Raw genomic sequence first — 17,361 nt, forward strand, 5'->3', positions numbered from 1 at the left:
CTGCTGCTGTTTCCTGCTCAAATTAATGGCCACTTTTTCTCTAAAACCCATGGCTGTTGTTGAAAGGATATGTATGTATGTCAAAAGGTAATGTGTTTATGACTAATGTATGCACCCTGTTGAAGCAGGATTGGACTGAAACTGGATGTATGATCTAATGCATACAGTATCAGATCGTACATACAGTATAACCCCACACACACGGTGCTGCTGGTACCATACGGGGGAATATAGTGAATATAAACTGAGCGTTGTGGCAACTGCAGGGGGGATCAGGGTTCGGGAGGCTGGATCCTGAGTGTCAAAAGTGGGTGTTCATGCTTTGTGCTATTCAAGGTGAGGTCACGCCACAGGTAAAACTCAGGTAAGGGGAAGAGATAAGGGGATAAATCAAGTAAAAGGTGCATCTCAACACTCAGGATACATGTAAATGACATCCTGGTGTCTTTGGAAGCCGGGCATGAGTCACTGTAATTGTTGCTGTTTGCAGGGAGGGGTGAGAACTGATCGTTGTTTGCAGGAGAGAGTAACCAGAACTGAAGCGAGCCAACAAAAGCCTGCTGGTTTTTTCTGCAACAGCATGTCATCGTCTCTCTTAAATCATCACCTGCTCGCTGGGTACGTAGTCAGAACCAGACAACGGCAGAAATGTTCAGAAGATATAATCACCGATAAATTACTGGCCAACTTTTCTAATCTGCAAATGGGGGCGTTGACCCTCGCCACGCACTCTCCTCCCACTGTTTTGCTTCAAATAGAGCTAGTATCAGCACAGCCAAACATAAAACTGTTACTATAGCAACAGACCTGGAACAAAGTTTCCTTATCTTTTTTTTTTCTTTCTCCTCCCTCTCTCTCTCTCTCCTCAAAAATTACTCATCTCGACAATTTATCCGTGGTGTGACTTCTTCCAAAGCAGCTGAAGATTTTTCCACATAAAACAACAACAACCAAAAAAAAAAAGAAGAAATATTTTACATAAGGTCCAGACACTTTGCCAAAACGTTTTTTCAGCATTTGTGCGTCGAGCGAGCGGAGGGTTCTGGTGGACTTCTCTGGGTTCTGGTGTTAAAGCTGTGGCTGAGTTGGATAGCAGGTGCAGGGGAGTAAAAGGTAAAAGAAGCAGGAAGTGATAGAGGGATCACAGGGTGGATGGCGACACTTTTTCTGGGTGGGGTTACCTGTAGTGGGGGTGCTGGAAGTGACAGTGTGGAACCTCTGAAAGAACAGTGAAACGCATTGAGACCGTCATCCGTCTTCTCTTCATCTTATTTCTGTGGCTAAATAACTACATTATCTCTTTTCTTTGCTTTCTCGTTGTTTAATTTTATCCCTAGCACAAGTTCCCTTCCCACTTGCAAGAATCCTTAACAACCTCCAACACTGATTTCACACTGCCCTCTATCACTCCTCATCGCCACAAAACTTCTCTCTTCTCTGTCTACATCTTCCTAGCAGTATGTCTATTCACTTTCCTTCTCAATCCTTCTCATTTCATCCTCCCAGAAATTGATGTGAGTGTTTCTCACCCATCTCCTCCAGCTCTGAAGTCATTGATTTGGACCGGAGAGCGATGGCCGGAGTGCTCAGCCTCTTGCTCTGCTGCGGGACTGAAGGGGGAGAAAAAAAAAGAGAAAGGTGGCTGCGTTCAGTCCAGCTGTCGGAGAACGAGTCTCCGCCACCACGTCACAATCACACGGACTCTCACTTTTCTTTCTCGCACCCTCCTCCATGTCTGGGTTGCGGGTTACCATCACAACCTTTACCATGAGGCTGTTGCCACCCTGTCGGATCATGTTGACGACCTGCCGGTGGCCGACCTTCACCACGTTCTGGCCGTTCACCTGCAATGCAAAGGTGGAGTTGGGGAGTTTGTGGAGGTCCCGCTTGAACACCTCATTTAGTAGGGGTGTAACGATACACTAATCTCACGATACGCTACGATACACGATATTGAGGTCACGATAACGATACGATATTATAGCAGTATTTTTTTAACAACCTTGAATGAGGAACATATGACTGGAAAACATTGTCTTTTATTTGAAAGACACAAAATACAAAACAATACTGTGCATTTTCCCTATTGCTACAGTTTGTAATGCTTTATAACTGTTTAAGTTTTAAAGAGAAAGCCAGGCCAACCTTTTTCCACAAACTGAACTAAAAGTAAATGTCAGGTTTGCATTATGCATCTTCCGTTTCATTCAAGTACAAATATTTTGCCACAAACTGAATAGTTTCTCTCATGTATGATTTGACTTTTTTCTTTTCCAGAAATGTAACAACTAAAATTAAATAAATAAATAAAAGTAAATAAATACATACAATTTTACATCATAAAAAAGATTGATTCATGCTCACCTTATAAGTGTAAGAGGAGATTTATTTTTGTTAAGAAGGTTTTTTGGTAATTCAGGGTTCATTATTTTATAAATATATTCTTTATATTCCGTAAATCCGGGACTATAATGACACTAGTCAGTTTATCTGTAGTGATTAGTCTGTTTTAGATTGGGCGGAGTGATACAGCACTAGGTGCTGTGTTGATGTTCTAAAATCCTACACTGTTGAGGGACATTAAAGTACACTGGAACTCAGCAGAAGTTGTCCCCGTGTTTATCCTACTCACGACCCGAAAAAGGTTTAATTTAATAAGGTAAGGCTTAACTCCACACCAGACTTACATAAGTAAAGATTCAGAGCTCAAAACGGGACCGCAAAACGGGACTAGTTTCTTCTGAGCGGAGGAAGATTTTGGTCCGCGCGGTCGCGGCCGCGGTCGGATGTGCGTTACTAGTCAACACAATAGATTAATATTAATAACCCAATATCGCGATACACTTTGTCACCTCCACGACACGTATTGTGACGTTTTTGTATCGCAAAATTTCGTGGCACGATATATTGTTACACCCCTATCATTTAGCCAACTAAGAACAAAAAAAAAAAATCACATTTAAATAATGTTTATACCTCTATGAGAAAATCCCCCATCCTGAGCCCGGCTCTCCAGGCCACACCTCCCTCGTCTACGGACTCCAAATACTGCAGAGCAGGGAACGCTGGGGTGGGTGTAAACTCTTCTATCGGAGTCTGAGCTGAAGATGTCATGGAAATATATATATTTGGTAAAATTAGCAGTGTATCTGGAACCGAATGTACTGAAATTATCAAACTTTCTCATCTCAATCAATGACAAGTCCAGGTTTGGAGGTTTAATTGAACTTTTCTTACCTTTGGCCCCTCTCAGCACAAAGCCAAATCCCTCGCTGTCTTTTTTCTGCAGAAGCACTGTCTTCTCTTTAATTATATAGTCACTGGAAAAAGAGAAAGGTTGGAAGTAACACAAGGTTAAAAAGAAAGATCTCTTCATCTCTAAAAAGGTAGTAACACAATTTAGGTTAAACCAGGGGTCGGCAACCCGCAGCTCTAGAGCCGCATGCGGCTCTTTAGCGCCGCCCTAGTGGCTCCTGGAGCTTTTTCAAAAATGTTTGACCTTTTTTTTCCTTTTTTTCTTCTTTTTTCTTCTTTTTTTTCTTTTTTTCTTCTATTTTTCTTTTTTTCCTTTTTTTCTTCTTTTTTTCTTTTTTCCCTTTTTTTCTTTTTTCTCTTTTTTTCTTCCTTTTTCCTTTCCTTTTTAATCTCGAATTTTCCTCGAAATTTTGACTTTTTTCAAGACATTTCGACTTTTTTCTCGACATTTCAACTTTTTTCTTGACATTTCAACTTTTTTCCTCGAAATTTTGACTTTTTTCTAGACATTTCGACTTTTTTCTCGACATTTCAACTTTTTTCTTGACATTTCGACTTTTTTCTCAAGATTGTACTTCAACATTAATCTCCACATTTTGACTTTTTTCCTCGAAATTTTGACTTTTTTCTAGACATTTCGACTTTTTTCTCGACATTTCAACTTTTTTCTTGACATTTCGACTTTTTTCTCGAGATTGTACTTCAACATTAATCTCCACATTTCGACTTTTTTCTCGAAATTTTGACTTTTTCTCAACATTTTGACTTTTTTCTCGACATTTCGACTTCTTTCTCGAAGTGCATAGTGAAAAAAAAAATCTTCCCCCAGTTATAACTATTATAGATACAGTACATGCAGCATGTGTTGCCTTCATTCTAAGGCTTATACAAGACTTACATTTTTTGCAGCTCCAGACATATTTGTTTTTTGTGTTTTGTGTTTGTCCAATATGGCTCTTTCAACATTTTGGGTTGCCGACCCCTGGGTTAAACTAAGTTGATAATTTTTGTCTTAAGAGCTAAACCATCGTTTCAGCACAAGCGCAAGCACAGTGGTGGAAGTGTAATGATTTGGATTCAACTGTAAACTCCTCCATATCCCAAAGTATTCATTCGTCAGATATGAGACCACCTGTCCGACAACTAAAACTTGGTAGAAACGGGGGGCATGAACCTGAACGGCGAAACCAAACACACCGAGACTGACGTGAACGCTAGAAAAGCATGAACAGGTTTCCAAAGTCCAGACCTTAACCTGAATGAAACTGAATGTAAAGGCAGCTGCGCACAAACGCCTGGAAACTTCAGTGAACTGAGGCACTGATGTAATTGGAAAAAGAAAAGCAATCAAAAGTCCTCCACAGTAGAGACAAACCCGTGATTCTTCTAGTTTCATTGCAAAACCACTGCTATCAGTTAAAACAACGCTGACCGAAACCAGGGTTCAGCTTTTCCCTGACTTTCCTGTATATGTTGCAGCGGGAGCCGAGATCTGGTCTGCTCCAGAGCGGCGGTAGGAGATGCTATATCCAGTCCAGTGGCGCTGCTTGTTGCCTCAGCAACAGCTCGAACGAGACACCAGGAAACTTGGGCAGGTCCACGGCAGAGCCAAGCTATGTAATGGTAAACTATTAGTCACTGACAGCAGAGAACAGACGCTGCGTGCTCGCAGGTGGAGCTCGCCGTCCACTTTATCTCTCAGTGCCGAGGCACAAACAGGTGGGAAACATGCACCTCGTAGTGGAAATGTGCATTAACTCGATGGGGTGCGCCAAAGTCACTGCAAGCTGCTCTGCTCCAGTCATTACATCTGAAAGAAATAGCAGACTCCTCAACTTTTATCTTCAGACTTTCCAGTTAAAACAAACATTCTGGCGTGCAACGCTTTAGTTCAGCTGTTTTCTATTTGTCAAACAGTTTGTCAATCTTTCCATTCTTTCCCTCTCCAAAAAGACCTCAAATGCTTGAATTTAAGTAATGGATGAATCTGTACTGGAGTATTTTTACTTTGCCTGGCTGTCTGAATACTTCTAATATAATTGCCTTGTGCCTCAGTCCATCAAGAGGACCTGAGTTCATTTTAAAAACATATTTCTGTGTGACGTCAGTCCATTAATACATTACTTTGTGATTTTAAAGCCCTGTGGACCAGTTGGGGGAATGGCCCCATCTCTGCAAGATATTAGTTATGCTTGTCTTGTTATCGATGGAAAGGCTGTACAAATATTCAGTTAAGCAGTGAGTCAGAGAGGTGTACACACTATATATATATATATATATATATATATATATATATATATATATATATATATATATATATATATCTCGTATCAGCTGTAACATACTGTAACCACATGCTGATAATCCCATCGTGCACCAAAATAGTCCCAGCCCACTCCATCTGTTCATCCCTCTCTTCCTCTGTTCTTTTTTACATTTTCTTATCCTGATGCCTTTCTGCGATGCAGCTCTGTAGATCAGCTTCTTCTAACTTTGAATCATCCAGCAAGTTGATTTTTTTTTTATCCTAAGCACATTTCTCCTTTGAGATCTCTTTCATTCAGTCCATTAAGTGTGTGATACTCGCCATAAGCTGTGAAAGCCTCTCTGTCTCTTCACAGGCTCTGTCGCTTTGTTGTTCTTAACCTCTTTTGTCCATCTCTGCTACTCGCTCAGATTCAAATGCTCTGAAGAGCCAAGTGAACAAATTAGCACACGGCGCAGTGCATGTAACAAGCATCACATTTTCTTTAATGTTTTTCTCCTAAAATGTGAATTAAAGAAGTGGGCTGAATAAGACAAACACCAGTGAGCACAGATGCTCATCTCATTCAGCCTGTAGGTTTCAGCCCGCTGCGTTCCTGCAGGCCAGATCTATCCTAGTCACCACACTCTCTCACTGACTCTTCTCTCATTTGTTGTGCACACTATATCACCTTGAGAAAATGTAACTCCAACGATCACAACAAGGCAAGCAAACACACACAACTTCTCTGTTGTTTTGGGTAAGGCTGCGTTAGATGGACGGATGATTATCACAGAGGAGGTTTCTCACTTTAATTTGTTTGCTGTGGTCCAAATCACTTGGTGGGTTTGTTGAATCGTAGCATTTTCCTCTTAGTCCAGTTTCTTTTCATGCAGAGAGAAATCCAAGTGTACCTAAATACATCGCTTCAAACTTTGCGGGTCTGACATGTTTGCCACGTAACTAAAACACGGGGAAACAGATCCTGCGTCGTGGTTTAATTTGCTAGTGTTTATCCTTCTTGCCAAGCGCTTCAGTTACGCCCGGAGAGGAACGTTTTGATGCAGCGGAGCTGCTGAAGGTGCACAGCAGGACGCCACATGCCGTTGATGCATCAGTCATACCTGACATGCTCCTCCGCTGAAGATAAACTAGATCATGAAATGGTGTTGTTCATAGCTTTAGGTCCTGTTCTCTGAAAGAGGGCTGCAGCAAAGTTTCCCAGGGTTTAGATCGACACCCACCGCTCTTTGCGGGTCTTGGTCCGGTTGTCAGTCTGCAGCCGAGTGCAGTTACGGTTGTAATAACGGACAAAAGCAATGGCACAGTAGGGGGTCGTTTCAGGTCTAAAGTTTCAGGTCTAAAGGGACCGTCAGCCAACCTTAGTTGAACTCTGAAGTAATCATCTTGACTTCCCCGGTGATTTGTGACACCCACCAAACCAAGAAGCTCCAGGCTTTGACCCAAAACACAAGTGAAATGCTGCAGATTGGAAATGCGTCCTCTATGATGTGCTGGTCAAAAGAAAAACTGGTCAGATCATAACGGCTGTACGTAAATCGGACTCCCGTACTCACTCAAGTTGTCCCTGGACGCTTGTGTTTGTCGTTGCATCAAAGCCAAACAACGTACCTCTGACTCAGGCTCTGCAGTCTTCTGGGAACTCATCAACTTTAAGTGACACTGTGTCCCAACACGAAGACTCAAGTCCAAGTTTCTGTGTCAAAAAGGGATTGAAGGAAGTGTCCCAGTCCAAAACTCCTGCAAGTACAGCTAGAGAGGGACACAGGTGACCTTTGCTCACATCCATTGCAGCTCCCTACATCCTCAAACCTGACATCCGTTGTTTAACAGACCTCTCAGGCCACCGTCTTTAACATATGAAGTCAAGGAACGTGTAAGGTGGAAATACAATACTGTCAGTCATCGGGGAGCGGTGATATCCCCATCCGAGAGATGTGGGAATTAGTAGTCCACTTCTGTGGACTACATCCTTCACAGGATCCAGACACTGACACGAGAGACACAGCTGTCAGGAAACAACTGAGCTGGAAAATGCAGCACGGCGTGTACGGTGTCTCGTCCTGCATATGCAGGACAAAGCCCGGGCATTGGGCAGGTTCGGCCGAACCGGCTTCCACGAAAGGTGTCGGGGAAAAGCTGGAACTTGTCATGCATGCTGCATCGTTCAAACTCTCTCCCCATGCACTGTTTCCTTTCTGTCGGCATTCTCTCTCAATCACTCACACTCACACACACACACACACACACACACACACACACAGGCTAGTAAACACGCAGATACATGTCACACATCAAACTGGAAACGAAGGCATATGAAACCAATCAGGCAGCACAGCTGGAGGAATGTCCGTACCGTACCTTTGCGCTTTTGATGGACAACAGCAAACACGCCATCAGTCCACACACACACACGCACACACACACACATTCTGGCATACATGCACACAAACAAACACGCAATCAGCATGCACATCAATGAAGGCAGCGAGCGTCACTTGTGCCAGCGCAGCACTGCCAGAGGACGTTTGCTCAGAGAGCGATTCAGAACGGGGAGAAAAAAATAAAACGACACTCTCACACATGTTCGCGCGGCGCAACCCAGAACGACTGCACTGCTCATCCGGCGGGCTGTGCAGCGGCGGCGCTCATCCGTCCCCCACACACACATGCATCACACACACGCCGAGTCAAAACATCTGTCTGCAGGCATGCTTTGCAACATCTGTCACTCAGATCCATCCTGTGATGTCCATACGCATGCATCCCTCCATCCACCCCCCCCATTTCCCCCGGCAACTGGAGGGAGAGAGGGTATGAGATGGAGTAAGAGGAGGGTATGGGGGGGGGGTATGAAAAGCTATGGAAGGTACCTGTAAATGAACCAGATGCTCCTGTTCATAGGGCCCAGCGACGGCCAGGAAGAAGAGAGGGAGAGGGAGAGGGAGAGATCCTCCTCGCCGCATGCCCCCATCGCCATTTCCTCCCCTCCCTCTCCTCCTCCTCCTTCTCCTGCTCCTTCTCCTTCTCGTCTTCCAGCGAGACAGCGGTGAGCGCGAGCCGTGAGAGAGGAGGAGGAGGAGGAGACGAGGAAGAGGAGGAGAGAGAGATGGAAGAAGGGGAAGGGAGAGGGCCGAGCTCTCCCAGCCCCTTCATACTTAAGACAGAGAGGAGGAAGAATGGGAGAGGGAGTGAGGGATTGAGATAGTTAGCCGTGACTGCGACATGGAGAAAAGAAAGAGAGTGAGAGAGAGAGAGAGAGACGAGCGGGAGAGGGAGAGGGAGAGGAAGGGGAAGAGATGGCTTAAAGGAGTGAGAGAGTGAAAGGTGATTGGGCAACATAAACATGCAGCCCAGACACGCCAGAAATCCAGCACCGACGTACTATAACTTCATTTTTACTCATCCGTATCTTCTCGTTCCCCTTTTTATTGATACTCCTTCTCTTTCTACGGGTTATATGCACAATACTGAAAAAACAAGCCAGATTTTACTTTAGTTAGGATGTTGTATACGAATGTGAACAAAAACAGACTCTAATTATTCTCAATTTCATGAACAAACATTATTCCTCATGTCAGAACACAGAAGACGCATCAAATGTTGAAATCGAAACATTTTATGTAGTAAAATATTAGCTCTTTTTTAAAATTTGGATGGTAACAGCACGTCTCAGAACGGATGGGCGGACAAAGTAAGTGCTACTAAGAAGAAATACCTGGAGGAACATCTTGCAACGAATTGAGGCAGGAGGTCAATTAATGTGGCAACAGGTCGAGGTTTGTTCCCAGACTGGGTGTAAAAAGTGCAGAAACAGCATCTGCACACTGAAATCCTTTCAGATAATGTCCCTCAGAGTGACAATGTGAAGACTTTGAACAGCTATCTTCTATAAAATCATCAAACGATTCAGAGAATCGGGAAAAATCTCGGTGTGCAGGGGACAATGTCAACTATCAACACTGGATGCCCAAGATCCTCAGGTCCTCAGCACAGCATTTACAAGCACGGGGGGGAAACAGGGGGGCCGTCAGGCTGGTTGTCAATGCTCAGTTCAAAATCCTGCACCTGTGACGGTACAGCAATGCACTCGTACCTGTGGAACCAGCAGCGTGCACAGCTGGAGAGGAAACAGTGTTGAACAGTATGATATATGGGCTTTAGAGTAGCACATGGCCTCATTCAGACAGAGCTTTTGTAATGATCTCTCAACAAGACAACGCTAAACCCTCCTGCACCCATTACAAAAGCATGGATGGGTAGAAGAAGAGTGCTGAACATGCCGACCTGCAGTCCAGACCTGTCATCAACAAAACATTGGACACATCACACCAGCACCCGATCAGGAAACGGAGCGGATGAGGAAGGTAAGGGCGTTTAAAAGCAGTGGCAGCTTCCTTTAATGTGTCAAAATGTTCAAAGATGTGCTTCAATAGTAAATCCTACTATATAAAGTGTCTGAATCCCTGAAAAATGAAATGAAATATAGGTATATAAGAACACTATGGGCTCTGTAACGTGTCAGTTAATGCACAACCTTAGTAGTGTTGTTGCACATATACATATACAGCCACCAATTCCTGTTACCTAAACCAGACCAGGCTTTGTTCCTGGATATGGAGAATGGACAGAGGTGTCAAAAGTATTCACATTCATTACTCAGGTAGAAGTATAGATACTAGAGTTTAAAAATACTCCTGTAGAAGTTGAAGTATCAACTCAAGTTTTTTACTCAAGTAAAAGTATAAAAGTACTGGTTTCAAAACTACTTAAAGTATAAAAGTAAAAGTAATGTAAGGGGGAAAAAGCCATTAAGGACAAAAGCCATTGAAAATGAATGCATCTTAGTATAATGCAAATATATTAAAGAACCATATATGTGTACTATTGAGCATTAACATGTGTTTCAGAGAGCAGGAGATATGATGACTAGTCGCCTATAAGTATTGTAATGGTGCAAAAAGTCAAACTTCAGAGGCATGTTATCATTTATCCTAACCTTTATTGGAATGTACATCCAAGTTTAGTTGCAGGAATCTGAGGGAACGGATGTAAGAACAAAACTGGACAAGAACATCTGAAACAACCACAACCAAATTCACTCTATCCGGATGGAGCAATTTAACTGGATAGTTTTTTTTAAAGGCCGAAATGAAATAGAGTAACGAGGCTGTTTTTAAAATGTAAGGAGTAAAAAGTACAGATAATTGCGTGAAAATGTAAGGAGTAAAAGTAAAAAGTCGTCTGAAAAATAATTACTCCAGTGAAGTATAGATAACCAAAATTCCTACTTAAGTAAGGTAACAAAGTATTTGTACTTTGTTACTTGACACCTCTGATAATGGATATCCAAAGCAAAAATCCCGTGACATCTTCCATAACCACCTCTCCACAGATTGCATTGCTTGTCAGCTGTTTTGCTGCCGAAGCCACATGTTCATCCGTCAGTGACGTCACGCCACCATGTGTCTCCGGAACGGCAGCTTGAGCAGGACGACAGCATCCCACTCTCATGGAAATGAGAATGGGTCGTAATAACGGCGCACAGCTCTCCAGAGCCTCTGCTGTTATTGACACCATGTGCCTTTAAATCACAGTTAACTAACCTCACCCACCCCATTCATCCTCCTTCCCTCCGTTCCAGCCTCTGCATGTGCATCAAACACACGTAATGCGCATGCACATTCGCCCTCCTCTCCTTTTCTCTAAACAAAACATGAATGAGAGGGGTAGGGCTAAAGTGTGAGTGTGTGTGTGTGTGTGTGTGTGTGTGTGTTGAGGGGGGGGTTGCAGTGTTGGATGCAGACAGGAAGAAGAGAGAAAGCACAGAAACAGCTGGCAGGAGTGGCGGAAGGAAGGAAGAAGAGGACAGAAACAGAGAGGGAGGAAGATGTTCAGTTTCTCCCAGAAAGGCACTCACATCATCTCTCAATCAGAGCCTCTTTCAGTGCATGTGGAAATTGTCCTCCGTCGTCTCGCCCTCCCTCCCTCTTCCTTGCCTCTCTACGTTTGGCCTCGCTTTCTGTCATCCTCTCGAATCCCTCTTGCCTTCGGGAGCGATCACAGCCCGCGTCCTCTCTCCTCTCATATCTCCGCTTTCTTGTTTTCCTCTCTGCATGTCAGCCTCTAACACTGTAATTGTGCCTGTATAGCGTGTGTGCGTGTATGTGCGCGTGTATGTGTGTGTGTGTGTGTGGAGAGAGAGAGAGAGAGAGAGAGAGAAAGAGAGAGAGAGAGAGAGAGTTGGGGTGGGTGGAGCAAATGTTGACAGAAGGTCCACATGATCATGTGTTTATGTTTGTGTGCGTCTCTGCCAAATGTGTCCTCTTTCTCTTTCTTGTGTACATCAGTGAATAACGAGAACATGCAGGCTGTGATACTTCTGTACGGGCTGATATTTCAGGGAAGCATAAAGGATCAGATGGATATAATATTACCTATATGCTCCCGAGAGAGACACATGAATGATTTTGTTCTGCTTCCAAAGCGTGTGCACGTCCGGCCGGATCTGAGCCACGCTTGGCCCAAACCTGCTGATCTCTGCAGGGCAGCAGGGCATCAGCTGCATGTACAGATTGTGTACATTTCATCTTATTTATTATGAGTGTTTATAAACTAGCAACCGGCAAAGGTGGCAGAAATACAAGAGAAACTGCCCTCAATCCTTAAAACAAAATAAACAAGGACATACACGATATGAGGGAATGACGATATGGGATGGGAGCCACGTGAGGTACGTTGGAAAGGTGGTATGTTAACTTTATGGAACAGAATAGTGAAGATGCCAGAGAATAGAATTGCCAAGAAAATATTAAAATGACATGTCACAATAAAAGGTGCATGGTCAAGTGAAGTAGAGGATATATTTATGAGGATTGGCGCATTGCATGTATTTCAGAATGTGAGCGTTGTGAATGTCTCTTCGGCTAAAGAAGCCTTGTTTAATGTTTATCAGATCAAATGGTCACAGGATATATTGTATAAACCAAAATTAAGAATATTTAGTATGATAAAAAGTTGTTATAGCTGCAAAAAGTATGTTTGTTCCTCGTTATCTAAAAGACAACGATCATTATGTGCCCAAATCCGTTGTGGAATCTTGCCTCTGCACCTTGAGACAGGACGTTATCGGGGGATCCCAGAAGAAGAGTGGATTTGTCCTTATTGTGAGATTAATGACATTGAAAATGAGTTCCATTTTTTATTCTATTGTCCTTTGTATCATGAGCTGCGTCAAAAATTATTTGATAGGTTTAAGAATTTGGATTTGATGTGGGTAAGCGATGCTGAAAGATTCAAATGGATTTTTGATCATAAAGTATTTGCACTTGCTGACTATTTGGAGAAAGCGTGGGATAGGCGAAGAAAAATAACATATATGTAAAAATATCCATTCTGGTTTTTGATTTACTTATTTAGTTTTTTCCGGTGTACATTGTGCAGCTCCCAATTAAGTGCGTGTGATATTGTGTATTGATGATTTTCTGTTTCTGGTGTCTTATAATCCTGTAAGGGATGGGTCTTCGGACATGACACAAAAATAAAGTTCATTCATTCATTCATTCATTCATTCATTCATTCATTCATTCATTCATTCATTCATTCATTCATTCATTCATACATACATACACGTGATTAGCCAACGAGCAGAAGCCATCATGCAGAAGAGCATTGATCAGTTATGTACGTTTTCTGAAGTATTTCCTGAAGTTTATTCATGCGTCTGCAGATGTTTTATTCTGTTGTTTTGCTTTGACCTTCCTTCATAGTCAGCGGCTTGAAAGCTGCCCAAATAGTTTCACGTTGCTCTTTCTGATCCCAAGGAGACTTTAAAACTTAGCTCAGGAGTATTTCCTCCTGTAATTGTAACCTGCACATCATGTTGACAAGCACTTCGTCTTGCTGACTCCGGGGTTTCTGTTTCACACCCTTCTACAATGTCACGGCTTTGTCCCGTGCTGTAAACACATCCAGTCGTCAGCGACAGTCGGGGAGGGGCAGACATGATGACTCTGTTCATTAGAAGCTAATATGTCGATGGTACTGTGTGACACATCTATCTAAAGAGAACCCAACACTCATCATCAGTCTTCTTCATTTTCCAAAGTCTTAATTTCCCAGCCTTGATATCAGTCTATCTTCAAGACCTCGGTTTAACTCCTGTTTTATCTTGCAGAGCTTTTTAACACTGGGCATTGCATTTCCTCTTGCTCCCCGTCCTTACATCACAGCAGGCTGAAATAAGGTCAAGGTCAAATTTGTTTATATAGCACATTTAAAAACAACAAGGTTGACCAAAGACCTTTACAATCACATAACAATAAAACAGAACTACTTTTTTTTTTAAATCAACGCTACTCAGGTCTGTTAGGCCCAAATTTGGCTCATCCTCCAAAGATCACTATTCAGACTCCTGGTCTGAGATGACCAGTGATGGTGCCTAAAGATAAAAACTACTAATGTGCAATATCCAATGTATATAATAATAATAATAATAATAATAATAATAATAATAATAATAATAATAATAATAATAATAATAATAATAATAATAATAATAATAATAATAATAATAATAATAATAATAATAATAATAATAATAATAATAATTAGGCCTGTGTTGAAAAAATCGATTTCCCAATTCTAAATCGATTCTCATATTAATTCCTAAAAATCGATTCATATGTCTAAAGATCGATTTTTTTAAATTATTTTTTGGGGGGGGGTTTATTTTATTTTTTATTTATGTATTTTTTTTTTATCATTACATTACAACTTTTGGTTATTTTTTTGTTTATCCCCAAAAAAGGAATGTTTTGTTGGACACGCGAATAACTGGTGCCATGTTTTTGCCTTTAAATATGTTTAAAGGTATGAAAACATTAAAGTGTTAGGTTATAATTGCAGAAATTGTCTATATTTCATTACTTTATATACTGTCTTGGGGTTACATTTGCAAAAAATGCTAAAAAACCAAATGCTCAAAAATTAAAAACCAAAATAGACCGAAAATGGAACAAAAAATGGAATAAAAACGGAATGTGGGAAAAAATAAAAACGATTTCATCCGTCTCTGTTTCCTCCCTGGATCTGTTTGGTAATTCTGCCACATGATGTTTCTGAAAGCAGTTCTATCAGCATTCTGGGAGCTGATTGGTCCTTACAGCATCATTAGCTGCCAATAATTGCTGTTGAATCTCAATATGATGCTAGTAGTAATATTTTGCATAACTACAGTCATATAATTCATGCAACAGCTGAAAAAACAGTTTTAAAAACACTAACCCAAATCAATATCAGAATCGAATCGAATCAAATCTTGATAATTGATTCTGAATCTTAAGAATCGGAATCGAATCGATTGTTGACATTTGAATCGATCCCCAGCCCAAATAATAATAATAATAATAATAATAATAATAATAATAATAATAATAATAATAATAACAATATAAAATCTTCTTTTCTCTTTTTATTTACAAGCCCACATACAACTGCTGATACTGCTGGTATTACTTGCTATTATATGTCTCCGTGGTTTTTCTCCTATTTTGTCTTGCTGAATTTCCCCATTGTGGGACAATAAAAGAAAATCTAATCTAAACTAAACTACGTCCGTTATTATTGAATTCACTTTAAGTGTTGCACAAAGCAGTGACCTCATGGACGGACAAATGAAACCAAGATTTTAGTTAGTCCCCATTCATCGCCATGTTAAAGGTACAAACTTTACAGGGTAAAGCAGCTGTTTGGTGTGGACTCTGTGAGTGGTATATTTTTGACTGATTAAGGGTTTTAAAGGTTTTTAGGCTACTCAGCAGAGGAACGTTTCAAATATTTACCACTTGATTCAAAACGATTCTACAGCTGCAGCGTGGCGTACATCACATAGTTTGAGTCTGGAGAGTAAATATCATGTCAGAGCTGAAAAACTGGCGTGTGACTAATCCATCTGTAAAAGTCAAGATCAAACACATAAGAGTCAGAATGAAAGAAAGTGGAAAAATAGCAGCAAGGCCACCGTCTCCCCTGCTTCTTCATAAACCGCTAACCAAATAAAGCCCATCTCCTTCCATTTGTAAACACGGCCACCTTTCTTCCTTCAAACCCTCCTCTCCCTCCTCCGTGTCCTTCACCGTCTGACCTCCAGATGGAGACTCCACAGGGAAGTGCAGGTGATAGAAAGAAAATTAAAAAGTGCATAGGGGGAAAGGGGGGGGGGGGGTTCAAAAATACAGAGATGAATAGAACGCGAGGGAGGGATGCAGAGATGGTCGAGAGATCTGGCCAAATATAGATGGATGGAAGGAGGAATAGGTGAGATATTACATGTAGTGATGAAGGCTGTGGAAGTGGGCCCGTGTGAGGGCGGCTCTGAGTCAGCCGCGCCTGACTGTCCAAACAAACGCAACGCAGCTTTAATTATCCACGGCATGTGTGTGTGTGAGAGTTTGTATGTTTGTGTGTGTCACTCGCATGAAATGTCACTGTTAATGAAAAGCATTTTAATAATATATGAAGGTGTGGGTACGAGCATGTGAGAGGGGCGGGGAGGAAAATGGATTTAAAGAGTACAAGCTGAGCAGTCCTGAAGATTGATGATGTGGAATGATATAAGGAGGAAGAGATGGGGAGGACTTTGTTAAATAATACATGCAATTGAACATGACCGTTTCTGTGTAAATAGTTTGCTTAGTTCAAGTCACGGAAAATGGATGAAACTGTGAAGGGAATTTGCTCCAAGGTGAATCATCATCACCACGATGACAATGCAGCGTGTTAAAGGTGGACTTTATATCAGGCCCAGTTCATCATAGACGCCATTTAACTAAAAGCGGTACAGGACTTGTCTTGTCTGGATTTTGATGAACTTGGATGCTGCATGCTGCCTGGAGTCCTGCAGACGGGATCCTGCAGCATGTAAACACCATTTCTATTTCTCTAGTGATGATGATAGCAACTTTGAATGATCAGTTTTCGCAACACTATTTACACTCAGAGGTGTCAAGTAACAAAGTACAAATACTTCGTTACCTTACTTAAGTAGAAATTTTGGTTATCTATACTTCACTGGAGTAATTATTTTTCAGACGACTTTTTACTTTTACTCCTTACATTTTCACGCAATTATCTGTACTTTTTACTCCTTACATTTTAAAAACAGCCTCGTTACTCTATTTCATTTCGGCCTTAAAAAAAAAACTATCCAGTTAAATTGCTCCATCCGGATAGAGTGAATTTGGTTGTGGTTGTTTCAGATGTTCTTGTCCAGTTTTGTTCTTACATCCGTTCCCCTCAGATTCCTGCAACTAAACTTGGATGTACATTCCAATAAAGGTTAGGATAAATGATAACATGCCTCTGAAGTTTGACTTTTTGCACCATTACAATACTTATAGGCAACTAGTCATCATATCTCCTGCTCTCTGAAACACATGTTAATGCTCAATAGTACACATATATGGTTCTTTAATATATTTGCATTATACTAAGATGCATTCATTTTTAATGGCTTTTGTCCTTAATGGCTTTTTTCCCCCTTACATTACTTTTACACTTTTGAAACCAGTACTTTTATACTTTTACTTGAGTAAAAAACTTGAGATGATACTTCAACTTCTACAGGAGTATTTTTAAACTCTAGTATCTATACTTCTACCTGAGTAATGAATGTGAATACTTTTGACAACTCTGCGTGTACGTTAACACATTTATTCTGCAACATAAATGACGCAATACATCATGAAAATGTGTCGATGTGGAAGCTTCAGCCTGAATGTCCCAGACGAACATGTCTACTGCTGCTCAGGGGGGAAAGTTCATGCATTCTTGTGCGCTAC

General features: G+C 41.5%; 1 protein-coding gene across 1 annotated transcript in view; it reads right to left on the reverse strand.

Moving 5' to 3' along the window:
• Window positions 1-17,361, reverse strand: part of shank1 (SH3 and multiple ankyrin repeat domains 1) — a 153,869-nt gene that overhangs the window by 11,879 nt on the left and 124,629 nt on the right. The window contains 4 exon segments of the mRNA XM_061712594.1: window positions 1,530-1,610; window positions 1,709-1,844; window positions 2,977-3,101; window positions 3,238-3,320. Of these exon segments, the coding sequence (XP_061568578.1) occupies window positions 1,530-1,610; window positions 1,709-1,844; window positions 2,977-3,101; window positions 3,238-3,320 (425 nt within the window).

The sequence above is a fragment of the Cololabis saira genome, chromosome 21 (genome assembly GCF_033807715.1).
Source record: "Cololabis saira isolate AMF1-May2022 chromosome 21, fColSai1.1, whole genome shotgun sequence".
NCBI lineage: Eukaryota > Metazoa > Chordata > Actinopteri > Beloniformes > Belonidae > Cololabis > Cololabis saira.